General features: G+C 40.1%; 1 protein-coding gene and 1 long non-coding RNA gene across 2 annotated transcripts in view; one reads left to right on the top strand and one right to left on the bottom strand.

Annotated features, from left to right (window-relative positions):
* Positions 1–27,479, top strand: part of LOC140197246 (uncharacterized) — a 163,571-nt gene that overhangs the window by 84,824 nt on the left and 51,268 nt on the right. The gene's annotated exons all lie outside the window — the stretch shown is intronic.
* LOC140197462 (programmed cell death 1 ligand 1-like) lies at positions 814–26,095 on the bottom strand. Its single transcript, XM_072257423.1, has 7 exons — positions 25,649–26,095; positions 11,309–11,366; positions 8,573–8,641; positions 7,071–7,430; positions 5,828–6,106; positions 4,532–4,672; positions 814–3,045 (listed from the first exon to the last, which is right to left on the bottom strand). Exons 1-7 carry the CDS (start codon positions 26,093–26,095, stop codon positions 3,008–3,010), a joined length of 1,392 nt encoding a protein of 463 aa, XP_072113524.1. The 3' UTR covers positions 814–3,007.

Here is a 27,479-nt window from a genome sequence, read left to right as displayed (position 1 = left end):
CCTTCTGGGTGTGTAAATGGAAGATCACCATTCTATACTGAAGAAGAAGAAGAAGAAAGCCCTTAACTCGGAGCGGAGTCATTGGGACACTGTCATGAAGGCGTTTTTTTAGCAGGCTTTCTTATTTTTATGAGGCTGAATTGCTAGCTCGACGCTCAACCCAGCACGATTAGAAAGCATGCAAGGGAGCTGGCTGGATTCGAACTCGGGAGCCTTCACTCCGAAGTCCGGCGCTGATGCCACTATGCCACCAGCTAGCTAGTCTACACTGATGATGATGATATTTCTCCTTCTTTGCACATCATTCACCAAGACCTCGATTCCAGGGTCAAAAACTCTAGTGCATATTTTCCCTGGGTTAAGTGTTGCTGAATATTGGAGAGCAAACTGTTCCCAATAATCTCAGCACTTGTTCCAGCTATAACACATATTTCCTTTGACAGTTGCAGGCTAGCTTTAAAGAGTAGCTTTGAATGGTAGGAAGTGATGAAATCAGATTTTTTATTTTTATTCTTTCTACTTTTCTAATATTTATATCTGTGCACTTGTAGTGCTACTGTGACACTGTGATTTCCTTTGCGATCAATAAAGTATCTATCTAGTCAAGGAGTAGTGGATACAGGCAACAATTGTTATATTGAACAGGTAGAAAGCCTGTGGCCAATTGCACTTTGACATCATGCATGCATTGGGATTCTCGACCCCGATTTTGTAGCCAACCGATCTAACTTCCAAGCTCTTCATAACACAATCTAAATGATTTCAAACTTACATAAATACACACAGTAAGAAGTAGCTTTTAAATACAAGGCTTATAATTTTTATTATTTATTTATAGTTTCATATAAAATATACATTATCAAATTAAACAAGATATATAAATAGATTTATTTAAAATACATTCTTCAGTGCAATTTTTCTTTCTTTATGAAAATTAAGCTTATTCATGAGTTTGTAAAATGTTATTCACTATTTTGAAATTCTTATAATCTTTGTGCAATAAAGGAATCTTTTACAAAATTCAGCTATTACAATCCAGTAATCATTAAGGAGTAGAGAGTAATTCAAACAGGCGATGACAATATTCTTTTGTAATGAACAATGACTCACATCAACAGGTTTAGGAGCAGTTATTACCCCTCACCGGTCAGGCTCTTGAACCAGAGAGGATAACTTCACTTACCCCAACTCTAAATGGTTCCCGCAACTTATGGACTCACTTTCAAGGGCTCATAATCTCATGTTCTTGATACTTATTGCTAATTCATTTATTATTAAGTTTTTTTGTTTTTGTATTTGCACAGCTTGTTATCTTTTGCACATTGGTTGTTTATCTTATTGTGTCCAGTTTTACATTAATTCAATTGTTTGTATTTACTATGAATATACAGTATAGGTATTTTGATAATAAATTTACATTGAACATTGTATTGAGACTTACTTTGTCCTACTGATTCAACCAAACAGCTTCACATCGGGAATATGACCCTTAAAAAATTCCTCTTAAAAAGAAAGTAAATTCCCTATTCAGGCATTGCTTAACTAAATAAAATAGTTGATAAACTTAGAATACAAAAATTAAACTTCACAGTGTTTCACAGTAAACAAATATTGAATGAGAGAAAGCAAATGTACAACTGACATAAATAAAGAACACAGCTCAAAAATAACATCAATCATGAAAGTTAACGGGAATTCTAGGAGGATTTAGAGATTTTAACAATGTCATTCCTCTACATATCTGTATTTGTTTACTTGTCAATATTAAAAAAACACACACAAGTAATAACTGCATTGATATATGAAGCCTTGCAACCTACTTGTGCTACTGGGTTTGCTACTTGGCCAAAGGCACATTCTTAAGGCCTAAAATGGACACCTCTTATTAGTTTTGCTTTTTTAAAAAAAACCTTTGCTTGCATTTTTCTTACAGCTTTTCTTAAATTAAATGAGCATGCTTCTGAAGGAATGCCAACTACAAGGAGGTTAGCAACAATTTTTGATTTTTTTGCAAAAGGGGTTGATACCACTAAAGAAAATACAGTGCTGCTGAGTTTCACTCTGGAGCTGAATTGTATTCTGCAGGTCTCTCAGAAAATGATTTGAAGGTACTGAGTATATTGAAGAAGTGTCTCAGTTGAAAACATCAGCTCTTTATTCCTCTCCATAGGTACTGCCTGATCTGCTGAGTTCCTCCAGCATTTTGTATGTGTTACTCTGGATTTCCAACATCTGCATAATCTCTTGTGCTTAATACTGCTGAGCATTTTATGAATGACGCAGACTAAATAATACATAGGACATGATTTCAAAAATTGATTTGAATCTAAAATTTCAGAGTCGTATTTCTTCTGCTTCTCTTTCTCTATAATTTTCTTCAAAAAGGGCCTGTGGAGCCCAAGTATTAGCACAAGCATATACAAAGGGTCTCCTCGGATCTGGTCTGAATCAGAGTTATAAAACAATTCCGCTTGCTGAAGTTACAAGTTCAAGAAGTTCCCCTTCCACAAAAACTTAAAATTTCCCAGCTGACTGGCTTCTGTGGCTATTTTCACTTTAGATTTTTTAAAAAAAATTAATTTTCTTGCTTTCTGTTGCTGGACAGGCCAGGCAGCCCTTGGAGAAACAGTAGCCAATGCATACAGTTTGGCTGTTTGTTTATTCATTGAACAGATGGAATTACTCCAATACAATATTTAGTTAATATGGAGCCAACTCTCAGGCAGTGAAAGTGCAATCATTACAGATACCGTATCATTGACCAAAGGAGGATTGTTTCTACACATCTGTGACTGAGAAGCAGCCTGGATATTTTGCTTAAGAAATAGATGTTGAATGTGAGGGGCTGCTTCTTCTTTTTAAACTTTCACATTCACTGTACTTCTACAGTAAGACATGATTGTATGCCAGCTCAGTCTAGCAGAAATGTCCACAGTTCTCATTTCCCAGAAGAAAAACTTGAGGTGTTGCATTCAAAACATTCTTTCCACTTCAAGCAGAGAAGATTTCATATCAGCGATCTGGCTTCGGCAATTTTTCTCTTGACTAAATACAAAGAAAAAGATATACATAACTGTGCATACATCTATTTACTGCAAATTACTTAATCATATAGCCCAATAAGGAGATTTATGACTCTGTGGAAGATTTCAGTTCAATGTGTTAAAACAACACTAATCTGTTCACAGACAATATTTAAGCTATCTCAGCCAACTTTATTTCTTCAGTTTCGCCAGTCCTTTAACTAATAAGTCCAAACACTCTCATAAAGTCAGAAATACAAATTGCACATCAAACAAAATATTTCCAAGTGGCTCACTTGTTGTCCTACCAAGAAATACTGTTGAAAGGTAGGTAACCTTTCTGACTGATTTGTGGATATGCAATCCTCAGGGTAAATCTCAGTCCTCCTACTTTTGACCATAATGATGTGTCATTCTAAAACTTTACCTGTATCTCTACAGACTCAAGTTTTGAATATTAAGTATGGGGGTGAGTGGGGGGAGGGTTCAGGTTCCTTTTCTGCTAATGCAGTCATAGGGTTTATGACATATAAAGGCAGAAGCAAGAAAAATGTCATTTCTAAAATATGAGTTAGCCTTTTGCATGTGATAGGGGTCTGGGAATAGTGGTTTGGGAATAGTGGTTTGTGGTGTGGTAGGGGATGGTAGGGAAGATGGATGGTAACATCAATTAATTCCTGTTCCCATAATATACATGATTTTACTTTCTGTTGAATAGAAGTAGCTGCTCTGCTACATCATGTCCATTTCATTGGATTATCACATGACAAAAGCTTTAAGGATGCTTCTTCAGTTTTAATCTCAATCCTTCTGTTATGTCATGAGTTGGGAGATTTGAATCCACTGAATGATCAGTAGCATAATATTGACTTCTTATGTCCAATCATTGATCGTAATCCTGAATGCAGAACCCTGTTCTTGCTCAATATCCGTAAAAGTCCACTTGCCTGCAAGATCACTGGGCAATGATCAGGAGATGGAACTTGTCAGATTTCTCCTCTCCAGTAGCAAGAGGCTCTGAGGACTGTTATAGCTGAGGGTTGGGCACCTCATGGGCAGGAGTGCATTCTGGACAAGGAGGACAGCATTTTAATTTAAGCTTTGTTGCTGTCTCAATAAAATTATTTTAAAACAAAGAAATTGAAGCCTTAAATCTGCCTTGGCTGAGAGACATTTCAGTTTACTGGATGGAAAGGTTAAGCTTCACTCTAGTTAAACCATAATTACTTAAAAGTACTGCAAAGGTTTAATGATTTGTTTAGGGCTAAGCTTGTTTTATGGTAAAGGGGGTTCCTTTTTGAAGGTTAGTTGTGATAGTTTTTGATTTCTCTTTCTCCATTTAAGTGTATTATGACTTTCAATGCTCAGATATTTAATTGCCTAACAAAGGCAGTTACCTAGTGTAAAATTACATTTCTCAGAATAAACTGATTGAAACATCTGAACTCTTTAATGACTATCCTATATGGCATAAAGAAACATTTTCTTCATGTACAACAATCACTTACCTTGCCAATGTCTTCTTAATTTTATCAGGATAATAATGACTCCAAGAAGAACTGACAAAGGAATAATGATTGTAGCAATGAGGTAACTCCTCCTTATTAATGTGATTGTTTTCTCCGGCAGGTCATCAAAGCTTTTTATTTCTGGAAAAAAAAGGGTAGTGATAATTAAACCTTGTGTACTTCAAGTCAAACTTTAGAAATTAAGAAATAATATGTTAAAATAATAGTTTGGTTGCTAACAACAGCTGGATGTTATCATCTCAAAATGTCTGACTCCTTGCAAGTAGTGACGGAACAGACTCTACATCCCTGTGATAGATTCCTAATGCTACCCTAACAGATTTTTAACTTTCCACTCAATATCTATTTTCCTGAGTTCTTCTGAGAGCTTAATTACTAATTAGAGAAGAATAGAAGACAATTCAAAAAGCAAGAAGATAGCCTTTTGCTAACTGTATTTGAAATACATAGTACTGTGTGGCAGGGTGGCGATACGTCTCTACAAAGGAGGTGTAAGGCACTCATCCCTCCGCTATCCTGCAGGTCTAAGCAGAAGTGGCACCTGCTTTGACCTTCAATCAGGGTCAGATGAAGCCACCAGAGCAGGTGGTGGATGGTCATATGAGCAGCCGCTGCATGGATATACGACCACTGATGCCAGGCAAACAATTTATGACGAGTATTGATAATGGCTGGGTTCAGCCGTCTTGTAAAGACACTGCCCAGAAGAAGGCAATGGCAAATCATTTCTGTGGAAAAATTTGCCAAGAACAACCATAGTCAAGACCACGATTGCCCATGTTTAAGATAGGGCGCATAATGATTGAATGAAGTACTGCTCCACAAAATTATGCTAGTACTGTGTTTAAAAGTATTCTGTCATGGGTGCTTTTCTTCCATTATTGCTGCAAACACATCTTAATATAGATTTGCAGAGGATAATATTCATAGGAATGCACAAAAATAGTTGTAGTGTTTAAGTTAACATCGTTTTCCAATTATTGTGTTGGTGATTCTGAAAAAGAAATGGTATGTGATGTACTGTATGTATGGTATGTGACAAATAACTGAGTGATATATGTAAGTTGCATCACGGTATTAATATTGTTTATGCTATCTATATAGTACAACTAGAAAAAAAATATTTGAAAAGATGAGATTCTAAGAAAATTTCTTTTTTAAAGCTAGGTTTATAGAACATGGAAATGCCAATCACAAAATTGAAGGTACCAATGTAACAAATTGAGTAAATATTGCTTTAAGTATATTTAGCAAAAATAAACAGAAGTGACCTACCTTTAATTTGTAAAACTGCAGAAGTAGACATATTAAGGTCTTTAATCCAAAACATGCATACATATGTTTCGTTAGTCTCTGCCCGTATTCTAAGTACACTGCGTATGTTATAGAGTCCATTGGTGCCAGTAAAATGGGTGGTATTGGCCGTTTTATTAAGGTCAGCGCCATTTGCATTGTACCACATGACTTCAGCTAAGGGGTACCCAGATGATTGGCAAACGAATTCTGTCTCCATTTTTCCCTTGGTGTTGAGGGTCTCTATGTCTTTATATGATGCTGTAAAATAGAATTGCAATATTTGATTTAATTTGGAGACGATACTACAAAAACTTGTCACATTTCTAGCATAGTAAAGTATCCCAAGACTCTTCAGAAGAGCATTATTCAATAGCCCAAAATTTAAAGAGATGTCTGGTAGTTGACCAGATTTTTGGCTCACACACAGTATGTTTAAGTAAGTGAAGGTAGGCAGAAAGATATAAAAGTTTAGGGAGGAGATGCCAGAGCTTAAGACTTGGAAGATGAAGGTATTGTTGCTGGTGAATTATTTTATTTTTCTGGATGCCACAGTTGTTGGCAAGGCCCACAATTTTTGTTTACCATTCATTATGTAAATGGTGTTCAGCTATCTTCTTTGCTTGCTGCAGGTTGAACGTTTTAGGATTATGACTCAGGAATAATGAAGGAACAACAATACATTTTCATGTCAAGATGATAGGTGATTGAAGGGGAATCCGTAGCAACTAATGTTGGGGTGGAACGTGGTCACGAATTAAGGGAGTATGGACATATTGGAGATTTGGAGAAGGTTGCAGAAAAGCAAGGGCAAGGCTAAGAGGAAGTTTAAAGTTCCAAAGGCTTTATAGCAGCAGATTATCTTTTGAAGTTTAGTTATGTACAGTCTACTTAACACAGCAGAGAACTCTTATTGGTATTTTCTTAAACTCCAGCTTAGAGCTTTTAGTTATCATCCTATTCATTGTCATCAGATGGGAAATCTTCTTCAGGTGAAGTTAATTTTTCTGGCACAAATGTGGAGCCAAGTGATGCATGTTCACCCCTTGTTTACGCAGGTTTTGACTCTCCTTTCTGGGCATCAATGGGATGGCATATCTGAGATCAAGAATTCACTATACAAGATGTAAACATATATTCTGTTTATGTGTTCTGGTGAGAAGACTATAAACAGAATCAAAATCAATCAGCTACTAGACTAGAAATGAGGAGTTGTCTTGTTTACCTGTGACTCTCAGAGCAGATTCTTTGTAATCCACACCATTGAGGGAAATAACACAACGGTAGGTCCCTGCATCACTCACTCTCACTTGGTTGATCTCCAGTACAGCACGCCCATTGTGAAGCTCATCCAGTAACAGGGCTACTCTTTCTCTGTATTCGACGGACTGGTCCTCGAGAACAGCTTTCCCATTGAGTACTTTATATACCAGCTGAGAAGTTCCATTTTCCAGGATGTGATACCAGTATACTCTTAACATATTTACTTGGAAATTAGATTCAACTGGAAATATGCACTCCATAGTGATGTTATTCCCGTAGGATGCAGTATAGAACAGTCTTGGAGCAGTGACCATAAAAAGAGCTGAAACATCAAAACTTGGTGTTACTGAAATGATACAGTATCTGCATGACTGTTAAGGAGTGAATTTCTCTGGTAGTTCTCCCAGCTCCTGAAGTAGTTCCCCCAATCCTGTTGATAGACCAGCCATGGAGAAATAGCAATGACACCATTTTTTCCAAGGTTTCTACCACTTTATTACTGGTGAGCTATCAGGAGACAACCCATAGAAATACACCCTGTGGTTAACTGAAACAAACTACTTGATTTGGCCAGAAGATTGTATTTGAAATTTGAATGACTGAGAGACGAAATAGTAGCCAGAAAGCTAAGGCGAATTATATTTAGAATATGCAGTTGTTTATAACGATCTAGTTAATTAGTAATTCAGTTCTGGTGAATGACAATGTTATCTGACCCCGCATCAATTTCAAATTACATTTCACTTTGCTTATAATTTGGCACTTATGACTAGACTAAATTACTGGAAGTTATTTTGTTTCTCTTTCTACTGTGAACCAATGCTATATACTGTCTATGTGGGCTGAGAGCTGTTCTGAGAAATTTCTCTCTGGGAGTTTCCACCTACACAGCAGTTTATGGGGAAGCATAATTAACAGACTATATACTTCCATTCTTTATATCTTCCCCTGAAGCCTTTTGCCCTGGAGGGTCAGACAATTGAGAGCCAGAAGCCCACACATCTACAGGATTGTTTCAGGAAGTCACAATTCTGATACCATATGTGCAAGTTGATGCATCAGAATTCTGTCCCCACCCTCACTGCTTAAAATCAAACAATTTTTTAAAATCACTGTAAGCAAATCTAGAATCATTTTGGTCTGCTTGATTGTAAGTGAATCAGTGACATCACAAAAACCAGGAGAAAAGTACGCTGACAGCAGAGGAGAATGCATTGTAGCACTGGTTTGCTTCAAGTGCCTATTTATGACTGATATGGTTGGTCTTTGTTGGCTATAAATCCCATCATAGTTTGAATCAGTCATCAACTAGAGATTCAAAGAGAAAGCACCTTAGAGAATGTTAATGGATTCTTAAACCTGTTCTCTCTGGAACACCATATGTTCTTCAATCTACATTGTTTTGCTCAAGTGCATGTCTATTGCTGAAGAAGTACTTAATAAATTCAAAGATTAATGTCATACCTGCATTCGAGGGAATGTGAGCTCCCAGAATAAACAGTAATGAGATTATCTTCATCTTTCCGAAGCTACCTGAAGAAAATCACAATTTCGAACCCATTAGTTATATTTTATTAAAGGAATTGTAAAATACGTCATTTTTTTTTTGAATAAGTGTCAGGCCTGCACAGATAGACACCTTCCAGTCTGTTAATGAGGATCACTTGCCAGTCATTTCCAACTCATCACCTGCAGCCTATTTGAGCTGTGCTTGCATCCATGTTCCTTGTTCACTCATAAGAACCAGCAAGCCTCAACCAGTTGCTCCTAGTCTTCAGTAACCTTGATGCCTTGTTGTGCATCATGTTTTGTGACCCCTTTAGGCTTGTTCTTTTGCAGTTGTTCATTAAAGTTATCTATCACTGCTAAATCATCTCTGCTGTTCTGCTTTGGGGCAAAACCTCCTCCACATTTCCTGTCAGGATGAGCGAGCTGGACGGCCAGGTGAGGCGTGGGTCTTCAGAGGAGAGCCAGGGGTAACCCAAGATGAGAGGAGTCGATAGGGAGGAGCCAGATGGACTCATCTCCAGCTGGTGGTGCTGTTTTCCAGGATGCAATGGGCATCTGATATGTGGGTGATTGGTGCACAGGTTGATTTTCCAATGATGCTCACGCTCTTGCGGGATTAAGGGAGCTCTTCCTAACTGCTTGGATTCTGGAGGCATTTGTTGATGAGGGTCCTGCAGTCTGAAATGATTCTGGGAATGGAGGCTCATCCCATTAGATGCTTGTCAATTCAGAGGGCCAGACTGATAAAGCTTTTGAGGTCCATGGGCATCTCATGGGTAGACAGCTCATCTTTCAAGCATTCTGAAAGGGTGTGATGGCAATGGGACAACAGTGCTTTTACATTCCAGCCGTACTCTGCTGCGAGGGTTCTGGATTCCATGTTGTAATCCAGCTGAGTGCGAGCTTTGACACAGGCATTGTGTTGATCTGCTGCCTCCCTTTCACTTCCTGTATGATTGAAAACCCAGTGAATCCCAGCGGGTGAATTCCTCGTATTTATTGCAAATGGCTGTTTTATTGTCCCAGTTAGCAGCAGCTCAGGTCAGTGCTCACCCAATCAAGAGAGAGACGACAAAAGCAATCTTGGCTTGGTCCATAACACACAGAGATGGCTGGAGCTCGAAGGCAAGAAGTTGCGGCATCATGTTGGGGATCCATTGAAGCGTTTGGGTGCTTGAGACCAGGACTTGGAGGGAGGAGGTTGACTGTCGCAGAGTTGCTGTATCGAGACGGAGCAACTGGTAGAGGCTGGCTGGTTTATATGAACGAACTAGGTGTATGAATGAGAGTTGGGTTTAACTAGGCTGCAGGTGGTGAGCTGGAAATGATTAGCAGGTTATTCCTTTTAGCCTGGTGTAAGCCTGAAACCAAGAAGTTAAACTAACCTCATAAACTAAATCAAAAATGGATTCAATTTATGGTTTACAGCATCTATGAATAAATTTAAGCTAATAAAAATCATGTCTTATTTAGTTAAACTATTACAAAGTAGATTATTACAAATACAACAAGACGATCAGTTGAGGTCTCCCTACTATTAGAAGTGACAAGTTGTCATTGGAACTCATTTACAAATCAAATCAATATCCATGCTGATTCTGTAATTAACTTACAGATAAATGGAAATTTCATTGCTATTTTAGAAAGCATCACATACTACATTGCCCCATGACTGTGCCAATTATTCCAACAAACTATGGAAGGGGTATGGAGGGCTATGGTCCAGATGCAAATTGATGGGACGAGGCAGAATAATGGTTTTACACCACCTAGATTAGCCAAAGGTCCTGTTTCTGTGCTGTAGTGCTCTAAGTTTCTACGACCAAGTTAATTCAATCATCAGTGTACAGCTACAGCATACACCTTCGGTTACGAGTTTGTGTCTTAATGACATTGTGCAAGGAGCCGTGCTCATGACAACAATTAACACATTTCTCGGCAACTTTAATTTCCTGAGCATATAGCCACAGTGACGCTTCCCTCTATCCCCAGTAGTCGGGATCAGCCTGCTTGATTTTCCTTTGGTTGAAACCTGAGAGTGGGGTCTGCACACTGACCCACAGGTGCTCAGTTCAGCTGTTCTTTATGTTCACTACCAGCAGTGTGGCAGCATGCATGCTCCTTAATGAAAAGTCACTGCCCACCAACCCACCAGCATAGGATACCAATGAACACAAGCTGAAGGACCCGCTCTGTTCCTCCGGCTTCCCTAACGCTCCAGATTCCAGCGTCAGCAGCCTTCTGCGCACCCAGCCTAGAATACATCTCTAAGACCTATCTTACGCTCTCAGCATAACAGCTCAGAGCAGCTGGAAAAAGCCACTCTATGCACCAATAGCTGACCCACCTCACCTTAAGTCATTGTGATCAATAGTGATACAAATAAAATGTAACGACAAGCAAAATAACTCCTTCAGACTCAACACAAGCCTCTAGAATTAAATGTATTTTCAAAAAAATCATAACGTTTCACTCATGTTAAGATCAGCTGATAATTTTATTTATTACAATGAATTGTTCTAATTTATTTTTCACTAACTACTATAATGCCATTACTTAATTCCCGACTTTTTAAGATATCTTTCTCTTTTTGTTATGTAATGTCTTCCATCTTATTGTATGGGTAAAAATTGCTTAAACCAATACAGTAATAACAATCGGAGCAGGTTAATAGCAAGCAGCTAGCCTTACCGTCCTCTCGTGTGTCAGTGAGCTGTTGAACCAGCAGGCTGCAGTGCAACAGCCCGGGCTGTTATTACCATTAAATACATTGCTATAGTATTTCCTGTACGTCATTCGTTCCAGTTATTGTTACGATCGCCAGTAAAGGTTGTCAGGAAAACCCTTATTTTTTTTAGGTGCAAACAAATTCCCTCGGGGTTATCAGGAAAGGAGTACGTAAGGAGCAGAATCATCCGTCGATGATGATTCTCGCACGTTTTTCCTCGGTCATGAACATTCAACTTTGTATGACTGCCGTTTGTCGGAATTTCAATCCATGAATCCCGGCGCGAATTTAATGGCGGGGACCATGTACAATTAAGACAGTTCTGAGAGCGATATGTTGGCGAATTTCTTCACTCGCCGCAACACTCCCGAACATGAAAAGACTATTTGGTTATCTATTTCCTTATTTCATAAACTAGTTTTGTCAAAGGGAAGCCAATATTGCATAGTACGGGTCTGCCTGGCTTATGAACGTCCAACTTACCGAACCCCTACTTGCGAAAAAGCTCCCATAATATTAATTTTAAAAGTACACGAGCAACCACGAACGGCAGAATTAGTTTCCTCTCTCTTTAAGTAAATTGTCCTTTTTTTAAAATCAACCTTGTGTACCTTTAATGCCACTCAATGCAATACTGTGGAGATGTGATTACTATGTGGAGTGACTTTTGTGTATTTTCTGACCCAGGGACACATTAGATTTAAGGACATTTGTAAAAGCAGAATTGGTTTGTTTCGTGTGTTTATCTGTAACTAGTTTCTAGAAGACCTTGTGTGCCGTGTCCATTGAAGCGGTCTATTCAGTTTTTTAACCCAATCTTGTTGAAGGAGGCTTGAATACTGAGGTTTCAGAATAAAATATTTTTAGAACATAGAACAGTACAGCACAGCACGGTACAGGCCCTTCGGCCCACAATGTTGTGCCGACCCTCAAACCCTGCCTCCTATATAACCCCTCACTTTAAAAACGCCATATACCTGTCTAGTAGTCTCTTAAATTTCAGTAGTGTATCTGCCTCCACCACTGACTCAGGCAGTGCATTACATGCACCAACCACTCTCTGAGTAAAAAACCTTCCTCTAATATCCCCCTTGAACTTCCCACCCCTTACCTTAAAGCCATGTCCTCTTGTATTGAACAGTGGTGCCCTGGGGAAGAGGCGCTGGCTATCCACTCTATCTATTCCTCTTAAAAAAGTAAGCCTTTCCTCTTTTGAAAGTAAGCATCAAATAGATAATGTTATTCAGTGCATTCAATTGCAATTGACATGGAAATATGTATATTAAGAAATTATTTCAAGTTAATTTGGATAAATGGGAAAGGAGGAACCAGAATTAAGTCTGAAAAAAGACAAAGTGGAGAGATCTGGACATTAAAGAAATCAAAGGATATGGGTCAGAACTGGGAAATGTGTTTGAGGCATAATGGATAAGGTGACAAGCAATCAAGAATTTGTAAAATTTGTGTCACAAAAGTGTCAGACAGAGGCCATCTCCAGCAAGAGTGAGTTGAATCAGTCACCCTTGGTATTCAGTGACTGACTTCCCCATCATGAGTATCTGGGCTCACCATTGATCAGAAACTCATTGGCCCACCTGTATAAATGTGCCATTACTTGGGATTATGGGGCCATCCAAAGGCACTGCACTGGCTTTTGCCTGCCCAGGGGAATGTCCTCACAATTTCTCAATATCATTGCATTTTTGTATATATTGTGCGTCATGAGATACTAATTTGCCTATCCTGGATCACCTTTCCCATGAATCTTTCAATTACAAGGAGAAACTGGATAGGTTGAGTTTGTTATTCCTGGAGCAGAGGGGACTGAGAGGGAACTGGACAGAGGCATATGGAACATGGACTGGCATACTTTTTGCATAAATGATCATGAACTCCTCATGGTAGAGTTGTACAAGACAGAGGGCATAAGTTTAAGGTGAGGTGTAAGAGGTTTGAGAATTGTGTTGAAGAATGGTGATCAGAATTTGGAATAAACTATCTGGGGGTGTGGAGGCAGGTACTCTCACACCATCTGGGTAAGTACCTGTATCAGCAAGGCATTGCAGGTTTGGTAAATGGGATTAGTGGAGTTTGGGTCTTGATGGTTGACATGCAGATGGTGGAATGTGATTTTTTTTTTAAATTAAGAAGGTCACTGTGGTTTTGGAACATATACCAGAATATAATTACCAAAAGAGATTGTGCCTTTCTGATATTCATACTGCAGTACTAGAAAAACAAGAATTTTGTTCAGAGAAATTGTTACATCATGGAAACTAGAGATTAACTCAATTTATTTCTATGACTGCCTGTTATTGTTTTGATTCTATTCATTTCCTGTTCCTAGTTTCGCCAGGTATATTGTGAGAGTATTAAGGTCGTGGGAAAGGTAGAACATCTATTAAATTTACATATATACCATTTTCTGGTGTGATTGGAACTCATGACTTACAGTCCCCAATACTGCTGAGATGTAGTCTCTGATTATTTAAACCTCTATTGTTAGGGAAATACAAGGGGTGATTGATAAGTTTGTGGCTTAAGGTAGAAGGCGTCAATTTTAGAAAACATAGCACATTTATTTTCCAACATAGTCTCCTCCTATACTTGCACACTTAGTCCAGCGGTCGTGGAGCATATGGATCCCTTCTTTGTAGAAGTCGGCTGTTACAAGGGGGCATTGGGAGCGGGCCCAAATGCAAGACAGAGACACTGAAGTACAGGAAGAGGACAAGGTTTATCAATAAAGCAAGGGGAGTCAGGAAGAAACGACTCTGGACATTGACACAGGTCCTTGACGAGACAGGGACACTGGGCCTGGGCTAGGCCTAAGAATAAGACTAGGAAAGCGGGACTAGGACAAGGAACTTGGAACTAGGAGTCTGGGCTAGGACTCTGAGCCAGAGACTGGACAGGGACCTGGAACCTGGGTCTTGACTTGGGCACAGAACCCGGATCTAGGCGAGGACAAGACGTGGCTACAGGACTGGACATAGAACTCCTGCACAGGACGAGGCACATGGACAGGACGAGAACACAAAGCCTTGACTTGGACAGGATGAGGTTCTTGGACTAGGCTTAGATAAGACGAGGTTCTTGGACTAGGCTTAGACAAGACGAGGGAACTCCAGCACAGGACAGGGGAACTCCAGCATAGGACGAGGCTCTTGGACTAGGTTTGGCTCGGGTCTTGGCTTGGTTAGGCTCTTGGGTACAGAGCCAGGACTCCTCCTTGGACCCTTTCTAAGACACAGGGCCGGTATGACTGCTGGGGTAAACTGCCAAGGAATCGGATGGGGATGATCCAGCACAGGGCGAGGAACCTCCTGCACTGGGCAAGGAATATGGACTGGAAGAGGCACATGGACTGGAAGAAGACACGAAGCTCAGATTTGGACAGGGCTGGAACACAGCACCTGGATTTGGTCTTGGAACACAGAGCCAGGACCCCTCCTTGGGAACAGGACTTAGGGCCAGGACTCTTCTTTGGCACAGACACTGGACACAGAGACACAAAGAGACAGTTCCAAACTGAACAATAAACGGTTCCTTATCTTGGCGTGGCAAGGCTCCGGTCTCACTCCAGCAGTTGAACTTGACAGCAATAAAGGCAAAGGTAACAGATGAAGATTACAGACAAAGATTAGTGCCAAAGTAACTGCCAGGGATTCAGAAGGGAGGGGAAAGGGAGAACAGTCCAGCAGGGAATCCTTTGTTTGCAGAGGTATTTATGTGCCAGCCCAAAATGAGAATCAGGTAATTAAGGCACCCAATGGAACAAGGGAAAACAGGAAAACCTGGAATAAGGAGTAAACGGATCGGACCATGAACCAGAATGCGGACCTCATGGACCAGACCATGACATCAGTGTCTTGGACCTCCAGAAAGTGGTCCATAGCCCAGGTGATTGATAAGTTTGTGGCCTAAGGTAGAAGGAGATGAGTTATACAGCTCTCGTTACATGCATGTGCAGTTCAACTCTTTGAGTGATTATGCAGAAATTTTGAAGTTAATAACTCATCTCCTTCTACCTTAGACCATGAACTTATCAATCTCCCCTGCTGTGGACCACTTCTGGAGGTCTAAGATGCCGACTTCTACAAAGAATGGATCCATATGCTCCACGACCGCTGGACTAAGTGTGTAAATGTAGGAGGGGACTATGTTGAAAAATAAATGTACTAGGTTTTCTAAAATTGACTCCTTCTACCCTAGGTCACGAACTTATCAATCACCCCTCATATATACAACCACTTTTATCTTTGGGTTTGCTATTGTCATTTGCATGGTCCATGAACATGAAGATAGCTGCCACATATGTAGGAAGCTTGAAGAAAATATGATATTTGGCAATATTTACTTTGTTATTTTCTCTCTTGTTTTTCATGACTCCTTTCACAATAACATATGTTCATTCCAGTAATGCATAATTCATGTTTTCAATTCCAGTCAAAACCAGAGGCAGAAATGCAAAATACCAGAGTGGAATCTGGTGGGTCATTTAAGTCTACATGAATAAGAAAGAGGGAAAATCCAAGTAAGGTTTGCATTTTAAAAAAATAAATGGACATATCAATCTGAATTAGATCAGAAGTAAATTTTTGTCTTTATTGCAATTTATATACTGTGTAAAAGGAATGGTTCAGGAGTTTGCAAGGAAAACCTTATAGGATAGCTCCCTCCAAGGAGTTCCAAAATCATTTGTTATATTTTGCTGCATCATGTGATTTCACTTTTGTTCTAAATGCTATTTGCTTACTTTTATTGTTTGCACAAATGATGTGTTTTTTTTTCTCTTTCTCTGCACATCGCATGTTCATTAGTTTTCTTTTTTAAAGGGTTCTTTTGAGTTTCTTGTTTTGTGGCTGCCTGTTAGGAGAAGAATCTCAAAGTTTCAAATGTATACATACTTTGATAATAAATGTACTTTGAACTCTGAATTTTGATTTTATATAAGCAAGATTCAATTGCATTGCAATTAATCCATCATCCTCTCTGAGTTATGTAACAGTGACACTGATGATCCCACACCCCCTCCCCGCCCTTATTTGCCCTTGCAAAATATTTCAAACTCACAGTCAAAAGGACCATAATGTGGTGCCAGATCTGCACAGAGTATTCTAGGTGCAGTTGTACCATCGTCCTCTGGAGGCCCATAAGATCACGAGCAGAGTAAATCGATAGTCGCAGAATGTAGCACGAAGACGAGAAAATCTGCAGATGCTGGGAATTCAAAGCAGTACTCACAAAATGCTGGAGGAACTGAGCAGGGCAGGCAGCATCAATGGAAAAGAGTTCATAGTCGACGTTTTGGGCCGAGACCCTTCATTAGTCAGAGAATGCTCCCAGGATAGAGGACATAGATTTAAAGTGTGTGGGGAAGGACACCAAGGGTACCCGAGGGGCAAGGTTTTCATGCCAATAGTGGTGGTTATATGGAATGAGCTGCCAGAGGAAGTAGTAGATGAGAGTACATTTACAATGTTTAAAAATAAACATTTGGACAGGGTCATTGATAGGAAAGGGAGGCACAGGTATAAGAGTCTAGCTCAGGAAGGTAGCTTGGTCAGCTAGAATGAGTAGGCCTGAAGGGTCTATTTCTAATCTGTATAATTCTATGGGACCACAAACTAATTCTCATAGAGGAATCAGAAGTGGAGAGTATGAGAAATTTCAAGTTCCTGGATGGCATTATCTCTGAGGACCTAAACTGGACGCAACATATTGATGCATCTATAAAGAAGGCAAGACAGCAGCTATATTTCATTTGGAGTTTGAGGAGATTTGGTTTGTCAACAAAAAGACCCAAATACTTTGACAACTGCACCGTTCAGAGCATTCTGATTGGCTGCATCACCATTTGGTATGGAGGGGGGCCACTACTGCACAAGATCGAGGGAAGTTGCAGAAAATTGTAAGATTAGTCAGCTCCATCATAGATACCAGCTTCCATAACACCTTCAAGGAGCGGTGCCTTAGGAAGGCGGTGTCCATAATTAAAGGATCCCACCAACCAGCACATGCCCTCTTCTCATTGTTACTGTCTGGAAGGAACTACAGAAGACTGAAGTCACACACTGCTATCTGATTTCTAAATGGCCTTTGAACCCATGAACACTACATCATTACTTTTTAAAAAATGTGTTTTTCCACTATTTATTTTAACTTAACTATTTAATAGACGTAGATACTTACTGTAAGCAACACACATCAAAGTTGCTGGTGAACATCAGCAGGCCAGGCAGTATCTCTAGGAAGAGGTACAGTCGACGTTTCAGGCTGAGACCCTTCGTCAGGACTAACTGAAGGAAGAGTCCTGACGAAGGGTCTCGGCCTGAAATGTCGACTGTACCTCTTCCTAGAGATGCTGCCTGGCCTGCTGCGTTCACCAGCAACCTTGATGTGTGTTGCTTGAATTTCCAGCATCTGCAGAATTCCTGTTGTATACTTACTGTAATTCAGTTTTTTTCTCTGTGTATTTATTTACGATTTATTTCATTGTGCCATAAAGTAAACAAATTTCACACATATGCTCAAACCTGATTCTGATTCTGATTTTGTGACTCCATGACTAGGTGATTTAGTTGATAGTGGGAAATTGGGATTAGCGTGTTGAGATTTAAGGACTCCTGTACTTCTGTGTAATTGTTCCGTAGGTGGCTCTGCCCTTGCTTCCACATGCCCAGTGTTGCAATGACTAATAGGTTCTATATACTTTTTAGTGTGTCATTTATTACCTTGGTGAGTGGAGGGTTTTGTTACAATGTCACCTTAATTGTATCCTACATCCTGCACATCCGACCACGTGTACTGTGGCTCATCTGATTACAATTTCTATTGGAGGCACGAGAGACTGCGGGCATTTGCAATATGGAACAGCACACTGACTGCAGGTATCACTTGAGAATATCGTTGAGGTGTCTCAGGACGGAGGCAGAGGTGGCCTGTGTGGAGAGACCTAATCATGGAGTTCTGACACAAACAAGTGAACTATTGATTCCTCACAATAATTATGCTCAAGATTTAAGATTCAAGATTGTTCAGTATCATTTCCAGTGCAAAAGTGTAAAGGAGAACAAAATTATTGTTACTCCAGATCCATTGCAGCACAAAAAACACAATAAGATAAAGAACACAATAATAATAATTAAAAAGCACACTATATATAAACACACAAGATTGTATATACATAGATTGATTGTTATTCCATAAAGTGGCACTAGGCATAGGAATGTCTGTAAGTAAGGTGGGTGGAGGTGTTGATTAGTCTTACTGCTTGGGGAAAGTAACTCTTTTTTTAGTCTGTTGGTCCTGGTGTGAATTCGATGTATCATCTTTCCTGATGGGAGTGGGACAAACAGTCCATGAGCAGGGTAGTTGGGATCCTTCATGATATTATGGCCCCTTTTCCAGCACTTTTATGTATATACGTCCTTGATGGCGGGTAGGTGGGTGCTGGTGATGCGTTGGGCAGTTTGACTGCCCATTGTAGAGCCTTCCTGCCTGCAGTAGTGAGTCTCCGTACCATGCAGTGATGCAGCTTGTTAGGATGCTCTCCACTGCACATTTGTATAGAAGTGCATACTCTCGCTCTCTTCAGCCTCCTCAAGAAGTAGAGGCATTAGTGAGCTTTCCTGATCGTGTAAAATGTGTGCTGGGACCATGAGAGGTTGTACAAGACGTGCACTCCCAGGAGTTCAGAAAGGAAAAGAGTATTAGAGACACTTTACGCAGAGGATCTGCAGAGATGCTAGAGCCAAAGGAATTATTGAGTGGTGGGGTATTGATGGTAGATTTTTAGGCAAGGTAACAGTTAGTACCGAGATGGAGCCTTTAATGATTTATTTATTTACTTAGTGATACAGTGTGGAGTAGATCCTTCTGGCTCTACGAGCTGTACCAGCCCAGCAATACCTTACAAGCCTGGTTCGCCCTAACTTAATCACGAGACAACTTACAATGACCAATTAACCTACCTGGTACATCTTCGGACTGTGGGAGGAAATCCGAAAACCCGGGGAAAACCTACGCATTCGACAGGGAGGATGTGGAGGAAACTGCTTACAGAATGGTACCGGAATTGAACTCTGAACTCCGGGACACTGTGAGCTGTAATCGCGTCGCGCTAACCATCTTGTTGCCATGGTGCCCCACTTTGTCACGTTAGCTAACGTGGGAGCCAGGAAGAGAAATCAAGTGCTGAGCAATTTAGTGGGATTAGGTTTCAAGGGATCAGGAGGTGGGACACAATGAGCTTGAAGGGGGCATGGATAAGGACAGAGATAAGAAAGATCATAAATGCTAAATTCAGATCGCCGGTGGATTGGAACTTGAGGAAAGTATAGTCTGCAGGTCAATGGGTAGGGAGAAAAGTGGTGTGGGCAGCTGTATGACTGGTTAGTGTAGGTGGGCAAAAACCTGGCATGAACATGATGGGCTGAAAGGGCTGATTCCTGTGCTGTATAACTCTATGGCTTTCAATCTATAACATATCAGCTGTATTCACCTACTGCAACTGAGGTTAATATTTGTTCAATAATTTAGTTCTGTTTAATTTGATTATCAGTTTCAGAATAATGGAGCTGCTTCCCGTAGCAGATTATGAAGCAATAATTATTTCTGTTTACGTCCTCATGTTGGAATCTCAGCATTTCCTGAACTCCTGCTTCAGATGCAAATTTGTTTGTTTACGCTTCTCAAAAATGTACACACTTTTTTCCGGCACTTGGTAGGAAAATAACTTCCTGCCTTCCTAATTTAATGATGACGTAATCAAAGAACATAAGTTATTACCGAAGTATGTATGCAGTATAAGCCCTGAAATTCATCTTCCCTACAGACAGTCATGAAACAGAAGGTAACAATGGAATCAGTCCGTTCAAAGACAGCCATCAACCATCAAATCCCCCTCCCCCCCGATGCGCACAAAAAATTGCGTGAATGGAACAAAAACAGAGTGAAAAACACAGAATATAAAACAGAAAATTAAAAGGCATATTTCACTCAGTTCAGCTCAGTGTTCATTATCTGCAGGCCGCCGCGATTTAAAAGAAACAGCCAAAACCAGTAACACAAAAGAGCAACCAGATCTAGAATTCAAAAGTAGAACACAAAGTAGTTACTTTGTCTCCTCCTGTGAGCAATGTGCTACTCTCTGCTAAATGCCCATGTTTCCTTGACCAAGATTGTAATTATTACTCAGTGACAAGTAAACACATCACATTTGGCTCTGTGATACGACAATGGAATTCCACTCAATCCCTTTTAGATGGCAAATTTTGCACCTCTCTTTGGAATTCCTTAAATTCCTAATGGCAGCAATATGAATTCAGAAAGAAATCTGTAAAAAAAATAATCCTTCAGAACCGCTTACAAATTCTGAGGCTTGCCTGTTGGAATAAAACCCTCTTCTGTAGTATCACCAAAGAATTCCACTAAAAGGGAACTAAGTTAATATTGAGCAGCTGAAATTGAAGTAATGATGGGAAGTGATGTCATCACGTGCAGAACTAAAACCTCAAGCTAACGAGAAGGTATGACGTTGGAATCCCCACTCTTATCCTTGCATTGTTCTTGCTCCAATTCCTTCCCTGCCTCACTCTAACCCATAGCCACAGTATTGTCCCAGGTACTTCTTACCTGCTTGATTTTATTAAAAATTTAAAATCAATATTAAATTGCTGTATATTTCCAAGGTATTTCCCGTTAGAATGTAGATTTGATTATTAGAACAATTTAAGAGTAAAGGAACAGAAACAATCCACTCATCATTTAAATCTGTTTTATTATTTTTTGGAGGTATGTATTAGAAGTTGTAGAACATAGAGCAGTATAGCACAATACAGGCCCTTCAGCCTACGGTGTTGTGCAAACATTTTAACTGACTTCAAGAGTAATTTAATGTTTCCCTTCTGCATAGTAGTCCATTTTTCTTCTATCCATGCACCCACCTAATAGTCTGTTAAATATTTCTAATGTACCTGCCTCTACCACCCCTGGCAGCATGTTTCACACAGCCACCACTGACATCCCCCCTCTATAATTTCCTTCAATCACCTTAAAATAATGTCCTCTCATAGCAGCCATTTCTGCCCTGGGAAAAGTGGGTACCTCATTCAAGTCCAAAGACAAAAACCCTAGCTTGCTCAACCATTCCTCATAAAACGTGTTCTTAAATCCAGGCAGTATCCTGGTAAATGTTCTCTGTACTCTCTCTAAAGCCTCCACATCTTTCCTATAATGAAGGAACCAGAGCCGATCACAATACTCCGTGTGGTCTAACTAGATTTTTAAAGACAACTATTGGAGTATTATGGTCAGTAATGCATTTTAATTTTATGTAATCCTGGTTCCTCATAAAGCTACTGTATGTATCAATGAAACACAGTGACAATTTTAACATGCTTAATAGATGTAGACTCAAGAGTTCCTGGTTAGGCAGGCAGTTTGAGATTCTCAGTACTCATTGAGTGAAAGACTATCTTTTAACATCACTTCTGAATGTCTTCTTGTTCTAAGCTCTACCATGTAATTCTCTATATCATGCTTAGTCATTTTATTATCTTAAACCCTTTGATTAGATTATCCTTAATTTTCTAAAATCCTTGGAATACTGGTCTACTCTCTGTAAATATTTCCCATAATTTAAAGAACAGATTGATGGAATCTGCTGTAGAGTCATAGCACAGAAAAAGGCCATTTGGCCCATTTAGTCCATGCTGATCTGATCCTCTGTCTCGTCCCATCTACCTGCACTTCAATATCCCTCCAATCTCCTATCATTCATGCACTATCCGTACTCCTCCGTTGAGATCATTAAGAGCACCAAATTTCTTGGTGTTCACCTGGTGGAGAATCACACCTGGTCCCTCAACACTAGCCCCATGGCAAAGAAAGCCCAGCAGCGTCTCTACTTTCTGCATCCATCTCCCACCCCCCCATCCTCACCACATTCTACAGAGGTTGTATTGAGAGCATCTTGAGCAGCTGCATCACTGCCTGGTTTGGAAATTGCACCTTCTTGGATCGCAAGACCCTGCAGCAGATAGTGAGGTCAGCTGAGAAGATCATCGGGGTCGCTCTTCCTGCCATTACAGACATTTACACCACACGCTGCATCCGTAAAGCAAACAGCATTATGAAGGACCCCACGCACCCTTCATACAAATTCTTCTCCCTCCTGCCATCTGGCAAAGGGTACTGAAGTATTCGGGCTCTCACGAGCAGACGAACAGTTTCTTTCTCCAAGCCATCAGACTCCTCAATACCCAGAGCCTGGACTGACACCAACCTACTGCCCTCTACTGTGCCTATTGTCTTGTTTATTATTTATTGTAATGCCTGCACTGTTTTGTGCTCTTTATGCAGTCCTGGGTATGTCTGTAGTCTAGTGTAGTTTTGTGTTGCTTTACGTAGTTCAGTGTAGTTTTTGTATTGTTCATGTAGCACCATGGTCCTGAAAATCGTCTCGTTTTTACTGTGCACTGTACTAGAAGTTATGGTTGAAATGATAATAAAAAGTGACTTGACTATTGAAGCTTCTCTTAAATGTTACTATTGAACCCACATCCCTCGCACCTACGAGTAGCTTGTTCCACACTTACTCTACCCTCAGAGTGAAGCTTTCCCTCAGTATACTCCAGAATATTTCATTTTTCGCTCTATACCTATGACCTGTAGCTCTAGTGTCAACCAACTTGAGGGAAAAAGTTTACATGTAGCTACCCTATGTATACTCTTCATACTTTTGTATATCTCTATAAGATCTGCCCCCGTTCTCCTGCACGCCAGGGGATAAAATCCTAACTTATTCAACATTTCCCTATAACTTAGGTTCTCCAGTCCTGGCAACATCCTTGTAAGTTATTTCTGCACTCTATGAAGCTTATTAATATCCTTCCTGTAGGAAGTGATCATAGTTGCACACAGAACTCTAAATACAGGCTCGTACATTCTAAATATAACATTCCAATTGCTGTACTCAGTACCCTGATTTATGAAGGCCAATTTGACAAAAGTTCTCTTTACAACCATATCTACCTGTGATACCACTTTCAAGGAATTATTAATCTGTATTCCCAAGTCCCTCTGTCCTGCCACATACATCAGAGCCCTAACAATCACAGCGTAGGTCTTTCCCTGGTTTGTCCTTCCAAAGTGCAACACCTCACACGTGTCTGTATTATCCTTTCAAATAATGCAAAAGTCATGCTTGAACTTTCCAATGGATTTTAAAGAGAGGTCCAACTTAAAGATACTTTGAACCAAAGCTTGATTAGTAAGGGAATATTATAAAATGAAAAGACATGTAAATCCGGCAGTTCTTGCCTCTGACATGTTGAACTGGCTGCTCATCTACATTGTTCACTTTCACTTCTTGGATGGTACAACCTCAAGGAGCAATTCTAGCCAAACCTTAGACATTGTATAAGCCCGATTTACCTTCCACCGAATTCAATATGTACAGTGCATGAAATGCTCCCTTAATTGTATGTGTGATGGATATAACCGGGCACAGAATCAAAATCAAGCTTATTACCACTGATATAAATGACAGGAAATTTATTGTTTTGCTGCAGCAGTACACTACAAAGAAATCAAATTACTATAAATTACAAAAGTAAATGTTTATTGCAAAAAAAGTAATAACAAGGGCCATTCAGAAATCAGATGGTAGAGGAGAAGCAGCTGGTTCTGAATCACTGAGTGTGAACCTTCAGGCACCTACGCTTTCTTCCTGATGATAATAATAATTAGAGGGCATCTGCTGGGTGGCGAGAATCCTTAATGATAAATGTTGCCTCCTAGAGGCACCAATTCTTGAAGGTGTCCTCGATGGTGGGAAGTGGTATGCCCATGATGGAGATGGCAGAGTTTACAGCTCTCTGCAGCCTTTTTGTGATCCTGTGCTTTGAAGCTCCCATACCAGGCTCCAATGCAACCAGTCAGAATGCTCTCCATTCTACATCTATCAGAATTTGAAAGAGGTTTCAATGACATCCCAAAATAGACATGAACTTGCCTGAACAGAATGGTTCTAATCAGTCGGTCAGTAGGTGCCGTCCCGAATCCGAGGTTGGTGGCTATGCACCTCCATCTTCTTCGATCTTGGGCTCTTTTTCTGGCCTCAGCATAACTCAACCCAGTCCATTGCCTCACATTATCATACCAAGTGGTTCGCTGCCTTCCTCTTTCCCTCTATCATCCCTTCCAATAACAATTTCTGCAGTCCACCACCTCTTAACAAGTGCCCGGCATATTCCAACTTCCTTTTCTGCACATTCTTCAGCAACTCCTTTTCCCTCCTCGCTCTCTTCAACACTTCCATATTACTGACCTTCATCACCCATCTAATTTTCTGCATTCTCCTTAAACACCACATTTCAAATGCCTCCAGTCGTCGTTGCGTTTCCTTGCAAAAGGTCCACGATTTAATTCCATACAACAGACTGCTCCAGATGTAGCATTTCCAAATTCTACAACGCAGCCCAAAGTCCAATGTCTTGCCACACAGCACGTCACTCGGGCTCCAGAACATTGACCTTGCAATCTCAATTTTTCGTCTAATTTCTGTATCACATTTCCCATCCTCTGTGACCATCTGTCCCAAGTACACAAGCTTCTTGACTTGCTCTATGCCTACGCCGTTAATTTTGATACTGATTTTGGGGACTTCTTTCTTCCGTGATACTACCATCATCTTCGTCTTTGCAGCTTTTATTTTCATTCCAAATCATTCACCTCCAGCATTTATCTTATCTACTATTCTGAGTAACTCGTCCTCAGTCTCGGCTAACAAAACTGAATCATCTACATACCTCAAGTTGTTCACCGTCACTCCACCAATTTGGACACCAGCTTCATCGTTCAACACCCTGAAGATTACCTCTGAATAAATGTTAAATAATAAAGGGGAGATAATGCATCCCTGCCAAACCCCTTTTTGGATCTCAGCTTCTGGTGAATTTCCACAACTAGTTCTTACTAATGCCTTCTGATGCCAGTACAGACTCGCAATCAGTCGAACATCTTTCCCATCCAGCCCCAATGAGTTCAGGCAATTGACCAGCTGTTCATGATTGACCTGGTCAAAAGCTTTTTCGTAATCCAGGAAGCACATGTAAATGTCTTTTTTTTTTCTAGACCTCATTCCACAATCATTCGCAAATTAAAATCCCCTCACGGGTACCCTTGCCCGGTATAAATCCTCTCTGGCACTCATTAATTTAATTAAGAACTGTCCTTTTTATTCTGCTTAGAAGTATCAATAACAAGATCTTGGAGGCATGACTTATGAGACTTACAGTTCTAAGGTCTGACCATTTCATGCTCTTACTTTTCTTTGGGATCATGACAAACTCTGACACCACAAAATCTGTTGGCCACTTTCCTGTTGAGTAGATTGTTTTGCAAAGCTTCATGATCTCCTCAACCTCCGAGTTGCCAAGGCATTTCAACATTTCGGCTGTAATACCATCTACACCACAAACTTTACCAGTTTTCAACTTTCCAATGGATGCTCTTACTTCTGGTACCAAAATTTCTGGACCTTCCGTGTTCTTCTCACTTACTTGACCATAGTAGTACAAATCCCTAATGTATTCCATCCATCTACTTTCCACCTTGTCATTCTCAAAGAGTATGTTCCCGTCCTTGTCTTGAATAATGCCAGTCCATGATTGCTTCTTGTTCCTGTTGGTCATCTCTGCAATCTCCCTGTGCATATCCCTTGAATGATGTAACATGTCCATGTTACATGGTTCTAATATTGTACTGTTAATCCAGCAGCTAACCTAATGACTTAGAGGTTTTGAGTTTACATCTCACTGCTGGAGCAAAAAGGTTTTACATTTGTTTAATTATATCAAATAAATCTGGAATAAATAGCAGTTGTTATGAATGGTGACTTGAAACGGTTACTAATAGACCCAAGCTGGTTCACGGATCTCTAGTCCTCCTCCTATTTAGAGTAACACATGCAAAATACTGCAGAACTGAGCAGGTTAGGCAGCATCTATGGAGAGGAAAAAAGAGTCGACGTTTCGGGCCGAGACCCCTTACAGGATGACGTTGACTCTTTATTCCTCTCCATAAGTGCTGCCTGACTGGCTGAGTACCTCCAGCATTTTGCATGTGTTACTCTTTTGTTTCCAGTAAATGCAGAATCTCTTGTGTTAATGATTTGCCCACCTTCTATCTATTGCCTTTTTCTCATTGTTTGCTACAGTGAATTTTGAGAACGTGCTCCCTATCCCAATCCTGATGATTACCATTTACTAAAATCATTAGTCATTCTTTGATGAGATGGTGGGGGGGTGGGGCAGGGGTGGGTGTGGGTGTAGGACGGGGGTTGCATCTTTCTCCTCCAGGCTTAAAAAATACCTTTGACCTCAACACTCTGTTTTCAAACATGTAATCACACTGTCACTGTCCTTTGTATCCCATGGGCTTTGTTGCTTTTGCTTCCTAAACTACAGTGAGGGTTTTTTTCTTCATGGACAAACTCACCAGTACCTGCAAATACATGTTACAAATCCATTCTTCCCTAGCTGAGGCAAAAAGAATAATCCCTGCCCTTCCAAAAAGACCAATCCTCCAATACTGAGAATAGAGACTAGGAAAGGTTTCTTCATAGCGCGAGTTGTTCCAGAGTGAAATAGAAGGTTGATCCAGGGACTATTGCATCTTTAAAAAGTAAGATGATAACTATTTGAAGATTCAGAGATTTGAAAATAATGAGTAAAGAGTTTTAGTGTGGACAATAGGCTTCATTTGAACTAAGCATTGTATGGTCACATGAATTAACGTATTCGAAACAAGATGGCTTGTTTATGCTCAAACAAGAGAAAATCTGCAGATTCTGGAAATCCAAGCAACACACACAAAATACTGGAGGAACTCAGCAGTTGAGTTTTTGGGTGAGGGTTTTTTCCTGAACCGTTGACTGTACTCTTTTCTGGAGATGATGCCTGGCCTGTTAAGTTCCTCCAGTATATTGTACGTGTTAGCTGGCTTATGCTTTCAGTTTTTGGAAGCTTCTATTTATTTCAGATCATTTTTGTTTGTCTTCTTGTTTTAATACATCATGACATGGAATGAACAGTTGACATTTCAGGCGAAGACACAATCTGGATT

This window comes from Mobula birostris, chromosome 5 (genome assembly GCF_030028105.1).
Source record: "Mobula birostris isolate sMobBir1 chromosome 5, sMobBir1.hap1, whole genome shotgun sequence".
In the NCBI taxonomy this organism is placed as follows: domain Eukaryota; kingdom Metazoa; phylum Chordata; class Chondrichthyes; order Myliobatiformes; family Myliobatidae; genus Mobula; species Mobula birostris.
Note: the sequence above shows the minus strand (reverse complement) of the source record. Positions and strands in the feature narration are given on the sequence as shown.

Excerpts from the sequence above, each read along its gene's own strand:
- LOC140197462 (XM_072257423.1), bottom strand. The coding sequence starts at position 26,095 with ATGGACATGTTACATCATTCAAGGGATATGCACAGGGAGATTGCAGAG. Across the intron at positions 8,642-11,308 it reads CACTGACACACGAGAGGACG|GTAGCTTCGGAAAGATGAAG; the intron begins GTAAGGCTAGCT and ends GATTTTCTTCAG. Across the intron at positions 7,431-8,572 it reads TCACATTCCCTCGAATGCAG|CTCTTTTTATGGTCACTGCT; the intron begins GTATGACATTAA and ends TTGATGTTTCAG.